The 16516-nt window shown below is 46.7% G+C and overlaps 4 protein-coding genes across 9 annotated transcripts in view; 2 read left to right on the top strand and 2 right to left on the bottom strand.

Moving 5' to 3' along the window:
* Positions 1 to 7217, bottom strand: part of TRIM23 (tripartite motif containing 23) — a 30280-nt gene extending 23063 nt beyond the window's left edge. The window contains exons 1-2 of one of the 2 annotated variants that reach the window (XM_006117005.4): positions 6934 to 7217; positions 2894 to 3056 (exon numbers count right to left, since the gene is read on the bottom strand). In XM_006117005.4, coding sequence (XP_006117067.2) covers positions 2894 to 3056; positions 6934 to 7068 — 298 coding nt within the window. In that variant the 5' untranslated portion in view covers positions 7069 to 7217. Of the gene's footprint in view, positions 1 to 2893; positions 3057 to 6594; positions 6843 to 6933 lie in introns of those variants that run through there. The other variant, XM_075932386.1, reaches the window with a different exon arrangement.
* Positions 7218 to 7582: 365 nt separating this feature from the next.
* Positions 7583 to 15872, top strand: SHLD3 (shieldin complex subunit 3). Its single transcript, XM_075932393.1, has 2 exons — positions 7583 to 7718; positions 14445 to 15872. The coding sequence occupies exon 2, from the start codon at positions 14583 to 14585 to the stop codon at positions 15330 to 15332; it is 750 nt and encodes a 249-aa protein (XP_075788508.1). The 5' UTR covers positions 7583 to 7718; positions 14445 to 14582; the 3' UTR covers positions 15333 to 15872.
* Positions 7583 to 16516, top strand: part of TRAPPC13 (trafficking protein particle complex subunit 13) — a 43693-nt gene continuing 34759 nt past the window's right edge. For 4 of the 5 annotated variants that reach the window (XM_006117015.4, XM_006117014.4, XM_006117013.4 and 1 more), the window contains exon 1: positions 7583 to 7718. In XM_006117015.4, the coding sequence (XP_006117077.2) occupies positions 7673 to 7718 (46 nt within the window). In that variant the 5' untranslated portion in view covers positions 7583 to 7672. The other variant, XM_075932388.1, reaches the window with a different exon arrangement.
* SGTB (small glutamine rich tetratricopeptide repeat co-chaperone beta) overlaps positions 9740 to 16516 on the bottom strand; it is an 89904-nt gene continuing 83127 nt past the window's right edge. The window contains exon 12 of the transcript XR_012904885.1: positions 9740 to 10286. The gene's annotated coding sequence lies outside the window, so the exon portion shown is untranslated. The remainder of the gene's footprint in view (positions 10287 to 16516) is intronic.

The following is a 16516-nucleotide window of genomic DNA, read 5'->3' as shown; positions in this document are numbered from 1 at the left end:
CCATCCATGAGTCCATTTGTTAAAGAACTTCTAAACAGTAAAAGTTAGGACCACCAAATTTAGTATGCAGTTTCCTCTTATCATAATTTAAACAAGGTCAGGCTTTAGTTGTGTCATGAAAACAGGATGTGCCTGGAATGGGATTGTTTCCCATAACATGGAAAGGGAAGGAGCTGCTAGAAAGGACAGTTATATGGCAGTGACCACAGGTGGTAGCCGCACAAGTAAAACAGTGGCCTGCTCCGAGAGGGGCTCTGAATATTGCTGGCCACCAGCAAGGTCCCTGTGCTAGTGCTGGCCACGGTTGTCCCCAATCCGGATGACACCCCATCCTCCACAGAGGAAGCCCAAGCCACTGCTTCCTCACCCTTGGCCCCAGCACACTATGAAGCGGCAAGTAGCTGGTCTCGATGAGTATCCTGAGGAGCTGCTGCCACCCAACCTGCACAGCCCCGGGGAGCCCTCCAGACCTCCCAGCGTCTTGCCCTGATCCTCCTGACCTGAGCCTACCCACATCCAATCCCCTGCCCTAAAGCCCTCCACCCCTGCCCTAACTCCAGCACCCCATCCCCTGTTCTCAGCCTTCCCACACCTCCTAGCCCCTTGCCCTGCCTTCTGCATCCATCACCCTGAGCCCCCCCCATCTCCTCCCCTGACTTCTGCATCCCCTCTCATCTGCCCCCCAAAAGAGTTAAAGATCCGAGCAATGCCAGGTACATCTGCTAGTAACACTTATATGCTCATTTTAGGACCACCACCAAACCTCTGTTTATCAGCCATAAGAGGTACTTTTTAATTACTGTGCAGGCACTGGTATGTCAGTATGGCCAATACATCATCAATGTTTGCAGGTCAGGAAAACATGAACTAATCCACCCAGCCACAATCTTGAGACAGGCACTACTTTCCTCTCAAAATAGCACAGACTGTACTAACAGTTATTCTGAATAACAAAGCTTAACGACTACTGCCCTGACTTACACTGTCATCTAGTGGTAATTTTAGAAGGCTCAAGAAACTATTTTACTACACTCTGAGTACAGTGTCAATGAAATGCTAACTGATATTTAATATGCTGATGGACAAGAGAAAACGTGCTGGATACCTCCTTTCTCACCTATTATTTCTGCTTATTGTATTTTGCGTATTTACAGAAGAAAATGGGAAGTGTTTGAGGATGTGATGGATAGCAGAAGAGCTGATCAGCACCTGGTGATGAAAGGGTTAAACTCAGGTAGCTAGGGAGTGTTGGCAGAAAGGAAAGCCAATGGGAAAGACAGCTGAAATCTAAATTTAATTTAGTTTCAGCTGGGCACATACAGATACATCTGCAACAACAAGGCCAATGGAAGTATAATGAAATGAACTATTTTATAGCACTATGTGGATGAAAACTTGTATTAGGAAGAGAAACATACATTCTGAGTTATGATTTGATTCTAAGAAACTTGAAAAATGACCTGCCTTCCTGTTCTTGAAATATGAATAACTATTAAAATAATATTTAAAAGAGGGTCACCCAAAAAGAGCAAATTGTCATACCCATTGTAGTATTAATGTTTTTCCTTCACTGTTAGCCTCTACGTGAGAGTATTAAATGCTTTGGAATCATCTAACTGTATGCAATCATCTAATTATCCTATTCATTGTTAGCCTCTCTTGCATCTTCCAGGACTTTCAATCAGCTAGATTCATCCTGTAGGTCAGGAGTTCCCAAACTTTTTGACACGGGGACCAGTAAATGCATTCGTGAGCATTCGGAGGACCAGTAACATCCATTTGCATATTCATTAAGCAAATGACGAATATGCAAATACATTGGTTTTGGTCCTCCCAAAGCCCCCAGGGCCAGCTTTAGCAAAGCTTTTGATACAGCCAACCACAATATTCTTACCAGCAAGCTAAGGAAATATGGATTGGAAAAATGGACCGTAATCCAATAAAACCCTGCACCACCACATCGTGTATTGAAAAGGGGCTCATTTATTTTTAGAAAGCTGACACCATGTTTGGAATTTTTTATCCTTATTCTCATTCTGGATGGTGAAGGCACCAGGTTCTCTCCATTCTTACACACTGTAGTGCCTTTAAACCTCATTGTCAGTAGTGGGGATATTTAAAAGGCACTGCTTTTACATTTTTATTTGGGATTTGCGTGCGCCCTGAACTGTCCCGCTCCCCGCTGCCCTATTCTCTCCCCTCTTCCCCCCACCTTTACCTCCCCCCGCCCTGGGCCAGCCCCGCTGTCCCCACCGGCCAATTCTCTCTCGATCTCTCCTGGCAAGCCCTGCTGTGCCCGCCAGCCCTGCTTCCACGGGCCGGTTCCCTAGCCAGCCCCACGATCTCCCCCAGCCAGCCTCACTGCCCCCACCAGGCGTTTCCCTCTCCGCCCACCCCCCACAGCCTCACTGCTCCCGACCCCCCCCAGCCAGCCCTGCTTCCGCCAGTCGGTTTCCCTCCCTATCTCCCCAGGGCAGCTCCATTGCCCTGACCCTGCTTCCCTGCAGCCCATATCCAACTCCCCCTTCCCTCTCCCCAGCCAGCAATAAGAGCTCACCTGGTAACCCTCACTATGTCTCTGCCGGGAGCCTGAAACATACAGCTGCATCTGCCCAGCCCGGCTGAGGGTTTGGGGAACCCGGCGCTGCACGGGTAGTCCGGAAGCCCGGAACACCCTGGCAACCATGCTGAGGCCTGGTATTTTTTTTCCCATGGCCCGGTACTGGGCCGCAGCCCATAGTTTGGGAAACGCTGCTGTAGGTTATAAACAGGCCTAGCATGAAATCGAGCCTACTAGCCTACTAAAAGAAATCAAAGTCTACAGTAAGTAATCCAATTAAATACATTTACTTTTTGATATATACACAGATATACATAGAATTTTCATGCTTACCTAATTCAGTAACTTGCCTATCAAAAGGACAACGAACTGCTCTGCCATGGAGAGGAAGCCGAGTAAGACAGTCATGACAGACAGTATGACCACACAAAAGCAGTCTGGGAACTTTATCACCTTGCAAAGAAAATACATCTTCACAGACTCCACACTCAAGAACCTATAAATCAAGACAACATTTTGAACTCATCAGAAGCAATCACACATTAAGGGGTAAGAGGCCCATAGTACACTAATAGCACTTGTATGCTGCACTCTTAAATCTTCTAACCTCAGCAACTGTCCCGTTGGACATTTCTTCCTTCATGGATTAGTATGATTTGCTTTTGTTTTTAAATACCTTTTTCACAGCCCTTTCTCTCTGTAAACGAAATGAAATGTGAGCATTGTCCATCACTGTGTGAATCCACTTACAGTGAGCCTCAAGTTAGGAACCAGAAGTCACCTCGCCTCTCTAAACTAGGACTTTTGATGGATAGACACTGCATGGCCCATCAGAATTCACTGCATCCCAAGACCTCATCATCACAGATCTAGGGCTAAAATTTGATTAATCAGCTAATCGAGTAGTCGATGGAATTTCCATCGACTACTTGATAAGGGGCGCACTCATTATCCCTCTGTGCCTTTTCCCTTTGAAACGTACAAGAGCCGGGGGCAGTTCTTGTGCATTTCAAGGAGATAGTGGCAGCGGGAACTTCTGCCAGTGGGGACCAAAGTAGTGCCCACTGGCGCAGGTTCCCCTCCACGCCTCTTCCTTTGAAATGCACAAGAGTCCCAGGCAGCTCTTATACATTTCCAAGGGAGAGGAGCAGCAGTCCAGCCCACACGACAGGAACTGTTTCAACTCCTGCTCGCATCATTTCCCCGCTGCCCTCTGCCTTCCTTGTCCACTGTGGAGACAGTGCTGGAGACAACCAGCTTTTAAGACAATTCCCCCCAGCACCGGCTCATGCTACCCCACTTGCTGCCTCTCTCTGATAGAAGCAGCAAGTGGGGGGAAGCGACTAATTGCTTACATCCCTATTTAGAATAGTGATAGAGATGTAGCCGTGTTAGTCTGTTGTAGCTGAAACAAAATATAGGACTATGTAGCACTTTAAAGACTAACAAGATGGTTTATTAGATGATGAGCTTTCATGGGCCAGACCCTATGTAACTTTGTTCTCACCCACAATTATTTCCAGTTTGAGAACAACTTATACCTCCAGATCAGCGGCACAGCAATGGATACACGCATGGCCCCACAGTATGCTAATATCTTTATGGCTGACCTAGAACAACGTTTCCTCAACTCCCGTCCCCTTTTACTCCTTCTCTACTTACGCTATATCGATGACATCTTTATGATCTGGACGCATGGCAAGAAACACTGGAGACGTTCCACAGAGATTTCAACAATCTACACCCCACCATCAACCTCAGCCTGGACCATTCTACACGAGAGATCCATTTCCCGGATACCACAGTACAAATTAACAATGGAAAATTAGAGACCACCCTCTACAGAAAACTCATCGACTCATACAGTTACCTACATGCTTCCAGTTCCCATCCAGCACACACCATACAATCCATCATCTATAGCCAAGCCCTTCGATACAACCGTTCTTCGATACAACTGTTCTAATCCCACTGACGAGACCAGAAACTTCAGGATCTCTATCAAGCATTTATAAACCTCAACTACCCACCCGGAGAAATAAAAAAGCAAATTGAAAGAGCCAGACGAATACCTAGAAACCATCTACTTCAAGACAGACCCAAGAAAACCAACAATAGAACATCACTTGTCATCACCTACAGCCCCCAACTTAAATCTGTCCAACACATTATCAATAAACTACAGCCCATACTGGAACAGGACACTAAACTTCAAGAGACTCTGGGAGACAGACCCATAGTCTCCTATAGACAACCACCTAACCTCAGGATGATTCTTACCAACAACCACAGGACATACCACACTAATACCAATCCTGGTACCTTCCCTTGCAACAAACCTCGGTGCCAGCTTTGTCCACATATTCTCTCTGCTGATACCATCATTGGACCTAACCAAGTGAGTTATAAGATCAAGAACACATATTCCTGCACATCCAGAAATATATTTTATGCTATCATGTGCCGAAAGTGTCCGTCTGCTTTGTACGTTGGACAAACGTCTCAGACACTTCACCAAAGGATCAATGCCCACAAAACAGATATTAGACAGGATCACAAAGAAAAAACAGTTTCTTGCCATTTCAACCAGAAAGGACACTGTCTCAACGACTTAATCACTTGCATCCTGCTTCAAAAGCCTTTTAAATCTGCACTTGAAAGGGAATCCTCTGAACTGTCATTCATGCTAAAATTAGACACTCTACGCTTGAGTCTCAACAAAGACTCTGGCTATCTCACCCATTACGAAGATAGCTTCCCCAATTATCACCTCTAATACCATTAACTCACAGACATCTACCTCCGCCCCCCCACCCCCCGCCCGCATCCTCCCTCTGTTCTGAAATTTGATTTGTTCTTGTCATATGTGTTCATCATTTTTTTAATTGTATCCTTTGGTATATATGGTTGTGACAATTTTCTTCCACTATTTGATCTGAGGAAGTGGGTCTGGCCCACGAAAGCTCATCATCTAATAAACCATCTTGTTAGTCTTTAAAGTGCTACATAGTCCTGTATTTTATCCCTATTTAGGGCCCTACCAAATTCACAGCTAGGACTGCAGAGATAATGCATGAAAGAAGGCCGAGGGTGCACACGATCCCCCTAATACTATGGGCATGATGAGCAAAGGGCTAGAGATTCTGGACAACCCAAGAAACTAGCTAGGGAGCATGGTGCTCACAGCAGGGGTTTGGCCCCTGCACTCAACTGCAGTGGCTGGGTGAGAGAGGGTGGAAGGGTGCAGAGCAACATTGCTCCTCCATCCCAGCTACCAACCATTTGGGGCTTGGGCAGGACCACCCTCCTCTGCACTCAATGGTGGGAAGTAGAGCAACAGCAGCCAGCAATTAGGGGAGTGCTTTGTTCCACTTCTCTTCACTGTTGTGGGTGAGTGCAGGGAGGTTGTGAACCCTGCTACCCGCATCAAACTTCTGCTAGTCCTGCAGGCTGCATAACTCCTAGGTAAGGTCTTGGGGAAAGAGATGGGACAGGGGTGGAGCCGCGATAGGAAGAGGTGGGTCCTGAGGCAGAGAGGCATTGTGTAAGCCGTCCTCCAGCCAGGGGTGGGGTGGGGAGAATCACGTGGCCAATGGTGCCTCCCTCCCCTGACTTTCCTCACCAGACTCTCTAGCGGACTGTGAAATATGGTCTTGTAAATGAAATCTGGCTATCAGAAGACAATAGCAGCATTGGCACCCTTATTTCTGCATTACCTGAAGAGCTGGGTGGCCGCTCCTGGTCAAGGCTACGCACAGCAGCGCAAAAGGGTAACATGCTATGTTATTGTCACCCTTACTCTACCCCTACTTCAACTGTCAACACTGCCTTCAGAGCTGGGTTCTTGGTGTCCAGCAGCCACCACTCTCTAGACACCGAGCTGTGGAGGCAGTGCAGAAATAGAGGTGGCAATACCACAACCCTTCTAAAACAGCTTTGTCCCGCGCTTTTGGGTCAGGATCCCCATAGTTACACCACCATGAAATTTCAGATTTAAAGATCTGAAGCTGTGACACCCTAGATTTTAAACGGACCGTGCAGTCGGTAGGGCCAACCCCCGCCCCCACGCTAGGAGCCCACTCGTCTCCCAGCGGGCTGCCGCCTGCACTCGCGGGAGCCGACGGGACCCAGGAGCCGCAGCAAATCATTCGTCCTCCCTCTGGCGGGCTTCTCCATGCCCGCGCGGAAGCCACGGGAAGAGGCGGCGGCGGCTGCACAGGGGCTGTTTGACGCAGTTGGGAAAAGGCTGCGAGCCCCGCGCGGGTCACCACCCAGCCCCCTTCCCGGGGCAGGGGCGCAGCATCACTACGCTCCGACAAGCGCTGTGGCACGAACCGGGCGGGCAGCCCCCGCGCGGACGCGGTGCCTCTTACCTTGACAGCAGCCCCAGCCGGCCCCCGGCTACCGCTGTGCCGGGGGCCGGTATCCAGCGCCGCTCCGGGCCCGGCCTTGTTTACACTCATAGCCGCCATGTTGGGAAAGGGAGGCGGAACGAGCCACCTCCGCATCAACAAGCCAATAAGCCAGCAGAGACAGGAGGACGGGCCACGCGCTGACGCCACCGGCCTTGCGCTGTGACGTCACTACGCGAAGCATCCGCGCAGAAATGAAAAATAATCCTGCCGGGGTTTTCTCCGGAGGCCGCCGACAACGTCACTGCGCATGCGTCTCATTCATTCCCCGTGAGACGTAGGAAGACTACAGTTCCCATCATACAATGGCTCTCAACTCGTGAAAACTACAGGTTCGGAGATAATACGCCGACATCCGCTCAGTCACCTTGAGAAGACTTAAACTCCCAGCATGCAACGCGATTAGTCCAGGTTCCCTAGAAGACTACTCCTCCTATCACCGCTCGGCGTGCGCAAGTCCCTCGTGCTCCTCTGTGCGTGCCAAGGCTCAAAGGGAGCAGTGCATGCTGGGGGGTGTAGTGCTTTCTCGCTCCTGCTGGGGCCCAAATGGCGCGTTGCATGCCGGGAAACTCACCTCCGGGTTTTCCCGGACTCGCTCGGTTGGGCTCAAGTTGCGGAGCCGCGTCGTGTTCCTTTCGCCATTGGCAGGCGCTTGGCCGGGGTGTGGGCGGCGAAGGCTCCGCGTGGGGTGCCCGAGACCATGGATGTGAATCAGCCGAAGCAGGAGCATCTGCTGGCTCTGAAAGGTACCGAGACGGCAGCTCGACGCCCCTCCCCCAAACCTTTGCGTCCGCGGCGGCCCGTTCCCCGGCTGGGCCGGCAGGTGAAGCGCGTCCCTGGAAGGCCTCAGCCCCAGGCCCTCCGCCGGGGGTGGGGCAGAAAGCGAGGCGCAGGCACCGGCTGTCGGTTGGGGCCACCGGGTGGAGCAGGGAAGCGGGCCGGGGGTATGTCGCGGGTTCCTGGGGGTGGGCCCCTGCCTCCCCCTTAGCCCTGACAGTGGCTGTATTGCTCAGGCGGCGCTGCCCTGCCCTGCGGGGTGGCATGAGAAGCGGGCCGGTGCGACTAGCGCCTTTGGAGGAAGAGTGAAGACCTGCGTGTACTAAAGAGCAACCGCACAGGTGTTGTCCTGGGGGCTGCCTGCTTACCGCTGCACTTGCTGGAGGTGTCACAGAAATGTGCAGTAGCAGACGGGGAAGAACTGCATCATAGGCTAGTTTTCAGTAGGACTTGGGCAGAGATTAACACTTATGTAATCAGACGATGTGGGTTGTGTGTAGGGTGACCATATCTCCCTATGCTGAATATAGGACAGAAAAAATTACTCACTTTCAAGTGAGTGGCCATCTGTCTTATTTTTTAAAGTTTGAGAGCTCACAGGGAGAAAACATGCATACGCATGCATGCACACTACACAGTGGGTAGTAGCATATCCTTGCAGAACTCCTCTCTTTTCCCCCACCATCCACTATTTTGTCCCTGCCTCCCTGCCCACTGTCAAAAAGCAGCTAACACCTTAAGGTTGCTGCTGGCTACTAACATAATCCAGCCTCCTCCTGGATACAGCACAGGCAAGAAGAGGTTAAATCTTAAGCATGTATTGTGCTCCAGGGCCCAGAAAACCTGACTGGACGGACTTCAGGGAACTCAGTTAGAGAGATGACTCAACAAATGAGTGTCTCCAGACAGAACCATCCCATACAGAGCCAAATCCCCACCCACCCCCAAGCTTCTGTGCAGCTTCTGTGCAGCCTAATACAGAGAGCCTAATACACTTTTGCCTGGACTAGGGATGTTAAATTGCAGGTAGTCAGCTAGTCGAGTAGTCAATGAAATTTCCATCGACTACTCGATTCGTTGATAAGAGGGAAACTGGCTGGGAGCTAACCCTGCTGCATCTCTGCCTTCTAAATGTATTAAAAGTTGCCAGGCTCTAAATACCTCTAGAAGGCAGAGGCATAATGGGAGAAAAAGGCGTGAGCCGGGACAGCTGATTCCTGGCCCTTTTAAGCTGTCTTCCCCCAGCACTGGCTCCTGCTTCCCCCAACTTCTGCTTCTCTCTCATGGTGGCAGCAAGTCGGGGACAGAGGGAAGTGACTAATGGAGTCAGTACTTGACTACCCAATAAACATATGCTTATTGGGCAGTAGATGAGTTGCTTATATCCCTAACCTGGACTACCCCACTGAGCCTGTTACTTCTCTAAGCCCCAGACATATGCACCTGGGCCCCCATCCAAACAAGCTTCACACACACACACACACACACACACAATAGAACCCATTTTGAGAACCATTCACATACATCCAGACCTCTCATGCAGAGTACCAACCACTGTTCCTGCATCCAGAACTCCCATACTTCAAGCCCCCACTAGTCCACCTGCATCCACATTGCCCCGTACAGAACTCACTGCACACTTGGATCCCCTCCACCCACACACTAAACCCCTTTACATTTGGATCTTGCCAATCTGGACCTGCCTCCACATACCTGATGCGCTTGGTGTAGAGGGACAGGATCCTGGGATATATTAGGAGCAGGCTTGGCTCTTCCCTTGTTTTAGGCTTCGGTGCAGCTAGTCCATAAGGGTGAGCATAGGGCTGTACGATGATCATCCACCTCCATGCAGCCAGTGACCTGTGTTTTCCACTGCCGTGATGGAACCTCCATATTTATTCATTAACAAACAGCATTTGCAGAAGGTATGGGAGTTTGGTGCATAATTTTTCACTCAGGAATAAGTACTTCAAACTCTTTGAAGGAAAAATATACAAGTGAAGAATGTTGTTTTATTAATAGGAGATTGGTCAAGCCTATAAACACCTCAGTCGGATTGAAAGAAACACAAAGCTATGGGCGGTGGGAAAGCTATGCAGTGCTTTGCAGGTGAAGAGGCGTGAGGGTGAGAGAAGATCTAGTTGGGAAAAGGATGACTACTGTAGTGATACTGTTCTGCATGGATTGGAGAGGGAAAGGCTAGAAAGCTTGTGGAAGTCACAGAGCACGTAAACAACTTTGACTTAGGGTGATGAAAACTCTGTGTTCTGCAATAACCTCAGTTTGCAGAAGAGTTTCAGCATGTGCAGCAGAATATTTACATGTTCGTAAGACGATAGCATTTGATATCCATATGTATTTTTGTCTTCTAACTCTTCTTTGCTCCACAGACAACTACATACTTAATTATTTCTTCGTCTCCACAGTCCATAACTGATTTAATGAGTTTTCTATTCTATGTACTTCAAGTCAAACATGCAAGGGAGATGAACTCCATAGTGCCGTGATGACAATTTTTGTCAGTAGTGAATTGGAACCTGTAGCAATGAGAGCAGAGCACTAAATAATCTGTCTTCCTTTTTGTCTCTGAATAAAGGTGATATTGCTTTTGGCATTGTCATTTATCATTGTACCTGCACATTCATGTTAAGTAGCACTAATGAGTAATTTAAGATGAAGTCCACAATCCTGTAACAGTTGAATTCAGTGGGACTACTCAAGTACATAAGCAGGGCCCTACCCATGAAATGCATGTCAAGAATCGTGAAACTCTTTCCTATGAAATGTGACTTTTTTGAGGTCAGCCATGTTGCAGAGGGACAAGACTTAGCTGTCCCCTGCATGACAGAGGGAGATCAGATTTATTTCCACAGGCAGCACAAAAATGAAGATGGGCTCTTGGCTTCCACCCTTTTTGCCTCTTGCTGGAGCTCAGGGCAGATGGCCTGGGGAACAGTGCTCGGGGAAGCTGGGTTGGCTGCTGCTGCCGCCACCGCCACCCACAACTCCTGGCACAGCTTTGGGCTGCTGTTATCCCCTCTCTGCTTCAGCTCTTCCTTAGTCTGGGGGCCACCCAGGCTCTAGCTATAGCTCCTGCTCAGACTCAGGAGACCTGTCTAGTAGGCTGCCACCCTCTGCAGCTCTTGCCCAGCTCAGGCCTTCCCCAGCCTCCCTGTGGCCTCTTTCTGGGATCTTTGTGCTTGACCTCTGGGGCTTCTGCTTCCTTTCCCTCCTTCCGCCCTCCCCCACCCCGAGCTGGGGCTTAGGAGTCTTTGTTGGAGCATGCCACCCCATGCAACTCTAGACTCCACAGCTCCTGCCAGGCTTAGTGCTGCCCCCTCTCTTTTGGCTCCTGCCCAGGTCCTAGGCTGTGGGCTGCCCCCTGCTGCTCCAGCTGGGACTTTGAGCTTTTACCCCCTATAGCTCTTGTCTAAGCTCAAGGACTTGGGTGGGGGCTGCCACCCTCTTCAACTCCAGCCCTCACAGCTCCTGACAGACTCAGGGCTATGCCTCTTGCCCTGTGGTCCTGTCTGGCTCTCCTCTTCCTCCCCCAGCTCCTGCAAGGACTTGGAGCTTTCATGCCCCATAGCTCCTGCCTGAGCTCCTGGCTTCTGACACCCCCCCCCCATAGCTACAGATGGGGTTTGGGGTACCCAGACTCAGTGATGCTGCCTCCCCACATGGCTCCTGCCTGGGATCTGGGCCAAACAAGTTTGGGCCTTCAGTCCCCTCTTTGCGCCCCCCCTCCCCCAAGCTTGGGTTTGGGACTTCTACCTCATGGTTCCTGCCAGACCTGGGAGACACTTTCATCAAATCGTCTGGGGTTCCAGGGCTTGGGCCCCTGACTAACAACTAGAAGCTTCCCCTGCTTGAGTCCTCCCAGCAGCCCAGGGGAGATAGGACTTGCTTCCCCCTCTGGGAGTCATTGCAGCTGAGCTCTGAAGGCAAAGTGAGAATGGAAATCCTGCAACACTGGACTGCCCTACAACAGCTTTGGAACCCCTCTTCTCTCCCCATCTCCTTTTTGGATCAGGACCGCCAAGTTTTACAACATCATAAAATTTCAGATGGAAAAAAACCTATCTTTGTGAAATTGATCCATTTTAAAACCCTGTGGTTGTGAAATTGGTGGTGTTAACCCTTACTTTTGTAGGACCTTATTTAATTTATACATCTGTGTAAATCAGGGGTGGGCAATAATTTTTGGTGGGGGCCCACTTCAAGGTTTTGCTAACTGGCCAAGGACCGCACTTTTCTGTGGAGGGGGTGCAGAGTCTAGGTTGGAGGCTGGGTGCAGAAGGGCACATGAGACTGTGGGGGGGAGGGTCTGAGAGGGTGTTTGAGTGAAGGAGGGTTGTGACCTGGGTCAGGGGATTGGGGTGTAGTGTCAGGGAGGAGGTGTGGGTGCAGGAGAGGATTTTGACCCTGGAGAAGTGTAAGAGAGGGTACAGAGGGTTTGGTGTTCTGGGGGAGGGTGTTGAGGGTGCAAGAAGGTGTGGGGTGCCAGAAGCAGGCACTGGCTGGGAGGAGTTTAGCTAAATGTCTCCTGGCCAGCAGGCTGCAGCACCCCCAAAGCAGGCTGGGCTCTCTGCCTGTTGCAGCCCCAGCCCGCTTGAAAATACAGGCTGCTCCCACCACTGTTCCAGTCTCTCAGGCCAATCTTTCAGCTCCAATTGACTGGCTGTTTACAGCCAATAGGAGCTGAGAGCTTGGCTGAGGTCAGTTCTTATTGACTGGTTGTTTCTGGACAAAAGGAACTAAGGATTCCGCTGAGAGTGAGGAGATTGCAGGAAGCCTCCCCCTCCCTGCAGAGCAGAGAGCCACAGGGACTGTGTTTTATACTGCGGAAGCTGCGTATGCCTGAGGGTCCCTGGGGGGTGATCCGCGGGCCGGATCTGATGGCTTGGTAGCCTGAATCCGGCCCCAGTCTGTATTTTCTCCCACCCTGGTATAAACGATTGCAGAACTGGAAGTTTAAGACAAATCTGTAGTAGCGAACCTATAGCGGTACAACTGCACCATTGTAACATGGCTTTTCTGCAGCCATTCTATGCTGATGAGAGCTCTCCTATTGACATCATAAAATCACCTCCTCAACAAGTGGTGATAACCATGTCAGTGGGAGAAACTCTCCTACCAGTGTAGCAATGTGCACACTACTGTGGATGCTGGCAAAACTTATGGCACTTGAGGATGGTTATTTTCACATCTCTGAGCAATATAAGTTTTGCTTACGTAAGTGGTAATCAAGATACGGCATTAGCTGAGTCCACCTCATGTTAATATGCTCACTTTTAAAATACTGCAGAAGACAATATATTGGTTTTAATGATATTAGCTTATTGCTGAGGTTCTGAATGACAATGTCAAGCTGCATTTCCATAACAAAAATCAATAGTTCTGCTGCTGTAACAACTGATTCAGAGAAAAATATTTTTCTTCTTTTAATCTTATTTGGGGCATAGGAGACAGGATAAGAGAGAGAAGTAGATGCCTGGGCCTGAATAGAAATCCCTGTTTGATCAATACCATAAAGTTAGCAATTAGAAGGGGAAGAGGAATTTAGGCTTGTGTTTTGAGTTTTCTGTGTGTCCCTTTCAACTCCCAGAATTCAGTCACTGCAGTGCAGTAGCTATATAATCAGAATCTAGTGTTGGTAGTTTAATTGTTTATCTGTTAGAACACGCACAAATGACTGAAAATTTTGAAGAAAGCAGAGAGTAAAGGATTATATGAATTTATTCCAGAAATGGGCATAAGCAGCGCTACTAATACTTACAATGCAATTTAACTTTCATCTGAGAGAGAAATGTTGAATTGTTGAAATTAAGGAGTATGAAATTTAAAGTTTTTGTAATAACCTCTCTACAATGTATAGCTCAGAACCTTGGAATTAAGACTGGGGTGATATGGGGTGATACTATAGAATGGAAATAAGAAAATCTTTATTATATATTGTCTGGCATACTTAGAGTCCAGAACATCTTTCCTGGCTAATTTTTCACTTAGGATTGATGAAAATACACAATCTTATTTCAGAGCATTTTTTCCATGGATAATTGAAAACTGCAGTATGTTACTCAATTTATTGCATGGAGTAGAAGAAAGATACTGTTTTGGATTTGTATTTAAAATTAATATTTTTTTCCTTCTTTTTTTGGCCTGATAATATGAGAGAATAGATTTTAGCATCAAGGTGTTGGTAATTTTGGCTGTTAATTTTTTTAATGAAATCATGTTTCTTTTAGTGGACAGGATTAAATATATTTAAGGACATAGTGCCATTGATGCATGGCAATTTGTGGGTAAACATAGTAGCATACAATCTGAGGGTTCCATTGATGCATGCTCAACTGGGAAAAGCTTTTTCACATCAGTTTCATGATTATAGAAATGTTTGGGGTGAAAAGCATAGAACAGTGTTGGAGAAGAAGGTGGCAGTGTGGGCTTTTCCCATGAAAAGTCGATAATTCAAGTTTGTGTACATTTTGTTAAAGTTTGAAATATATGTATCTGGTGTTTTAAAATAACAGTAGCAATGATGGAACACCAGTAAATAATCACTGTGGTATTGTGATGCATACATACAAATATTGCTAGTTTATCTTTACAGCATTTTGTTTTACTACAGAATGTTCTAGCAATATATGGCTAAATATGGTAGTATCTTATTTTTTACAATACTTCTGCTTTAGGTGCTGTTTTCTTCTGATCTGTGCACCACATGCAAGAAAAGATTTTTGTAAATAAGATGCATTATACTTTAGAGTTGAGGATCCTAATCAAGAGACTAAATCTTTTATTAAGAATAACTGGATTCCTACAGTGCCAACATGGAAGTTGTTTTGCACTATCGACCATTTCAGAATGACCTCACAAAATTGAAGAAACGTGCAGAAGAAACACTGAAAGAGTTTCCGATTCGGCAACTTCCAAGATTTCTTCCCTGGTTTCCAAATGACTCACGCAAACTTCCCCTCAAGCCTAAAAGACAGCCACCTGTTATTTCTCATGAGAAAGCAGAAGAAGTGAAACAACTTGTTAACGCTTCAGAGCCTTTTATTGGGTCTCGGTATTATGACTGTACAGTAGACCTTCTGGAGTTTCAGTCTAATTTGAAAACTGGTCAAAGTTTAATCGAGGTACAAATGGTGCGTGCACAAATTTATTCAAGCAATCTGGAAATACAATCAGCAAATGAAAAACCAAAATTGAGACGGTCTTGGAGTATCTCGGTCCCTAATCCTGCACTTAAAGAAAAAATTCTTCCCTTATCTAGAGAACTGCAAAGTAATTTAGAAAGACTGAAGCTGCATGCTTTTTATAGAGCAAAGTGGACAATTGAGCAATCTATTTGTAGTAATCAAACTTTAGAGGACATTTGGATAAAACTGAACACAATGATCAAACACAATGAATTGCCATCTTGCAATGCTACAATCCAGAGATGCTTGGCCCAGATATGGGTTTTCTGTGACATATTATACAGTGAATATGTTGGCAATCTTCTTAGAGAAAGATTAAATCTTACTGGGAGAATGAACTTGTTTGTACATAAGTACGGAATTATATTTAGTTTGTAACTTTTAAAATCAAAAGAAAAAATATTACTGGCTGAAGTATTAGGGTATTTTTTAAATAGATGTAAAGTCTTTCTGCATATATTGCATATTTGCAAACAATTGATGAATTCAATAACAGTAAACTCTATGAACATTAGAATTGTTTATATATAAATCTGCTTGACCGTAAATTATATCAATGTATTTTGTAGTTATTACGAATATTATAATAGCTTTTGTGTAACACTTTTTTCCTTCTCCATGCACAGAGTCAAAGTCCGTTGTTGAGTGACTCTTGCAGATCTGTGTTCAGAAAATGAAATCTGAACTTCCTTCCTGTACTTACTGACTGCTTTTTCTCTTCCCCTGATTTCAACTCGTATTTTTTTGAAGTGCCACGATGATGGATTTTGGTTTTTCTCCTAGAGCTCCAAGATGTTAATTAACTTCAAGCAATAACTCTCATAAGGATGAACAATTTGTTTAAAATGTAAATTGAGTTACATTCCATGCACACCTTCTCATCTCATACTTATTTGGTATTTTAGATAAAATAATTCATAATAATAAAAATAAAGATTAGGAAAAAGTTATTTGTATTACGTAGTAAGTTCTTTCATCTCCATTATTTTATGCTTTTTCAAATTATATTTTTCTGGTGTCCCTGCTTTTGGATCTCTTCCTACATTTGAGCTTCAGTAGCTTATAATTATAGCTATTTTAAAAAGTGCTAGGTTAATAGTTATTGAACCATCAGCATCTTGTAAAATTAGTCTGTCTGACTTGCTAAATTTTACATATTGATGACTTAAACTGCCCCACAGGATATATTGATAGGTTACACTGTTGGAAAGCAGGTTGGAAAGCAGCATGGCTTGCAGTGACATGAGAGAAGAGATCCATCTTCAGTATGAATGTTGAGTATATTCCCTTTCTCTTCAAAGGGTTTCTTATAAACTGTAGAGCAGGTACCTTGAGAACCTGTAAGAATGCATGGGCATATACAGGGGACCTCTGCTAGGAAATTTACAGTTATTGCTAACTGTCTTGGAAGAATCTGTATCCTATCTAGAGGTGAATTGTTACAGTAGCCTGTAGCAATGAGGGAAGGTGAGAAAATAGTGAATGGGGATTCCAGGTTGTTGCATGATATCCCAAAGGCCAATACTTCAGATTGACGTACAGAGTATTTCTGAGGAGACCCA

Source organism: Pelodiscus sinensis, chromosome 6 (genome assembly GCF_049634645.1).
Source record: "Pelodiscus sinensis isolate JC-2024 chromosome 6, ASM4963464v1, whole genome shotgun sequence".
NCBI lineage: Eukaryota > Metazoa > Chordata > Testudines > Trionychidae > Pelodiscus > Pelodiscus sinensis.
This window is presented reverse-complemented; position numbering and strand designations above follow the sequence as displayed.

What these genes read in the sequence shown, in the direction of transcription:
- SHLD3 (XM_075932393.1), top strand. Translation starts at nt 14,583, where the DNA reads ATGGAAGTTGTTTTGCACTATCGACCATTTCAGAATGACCTCACAAAA.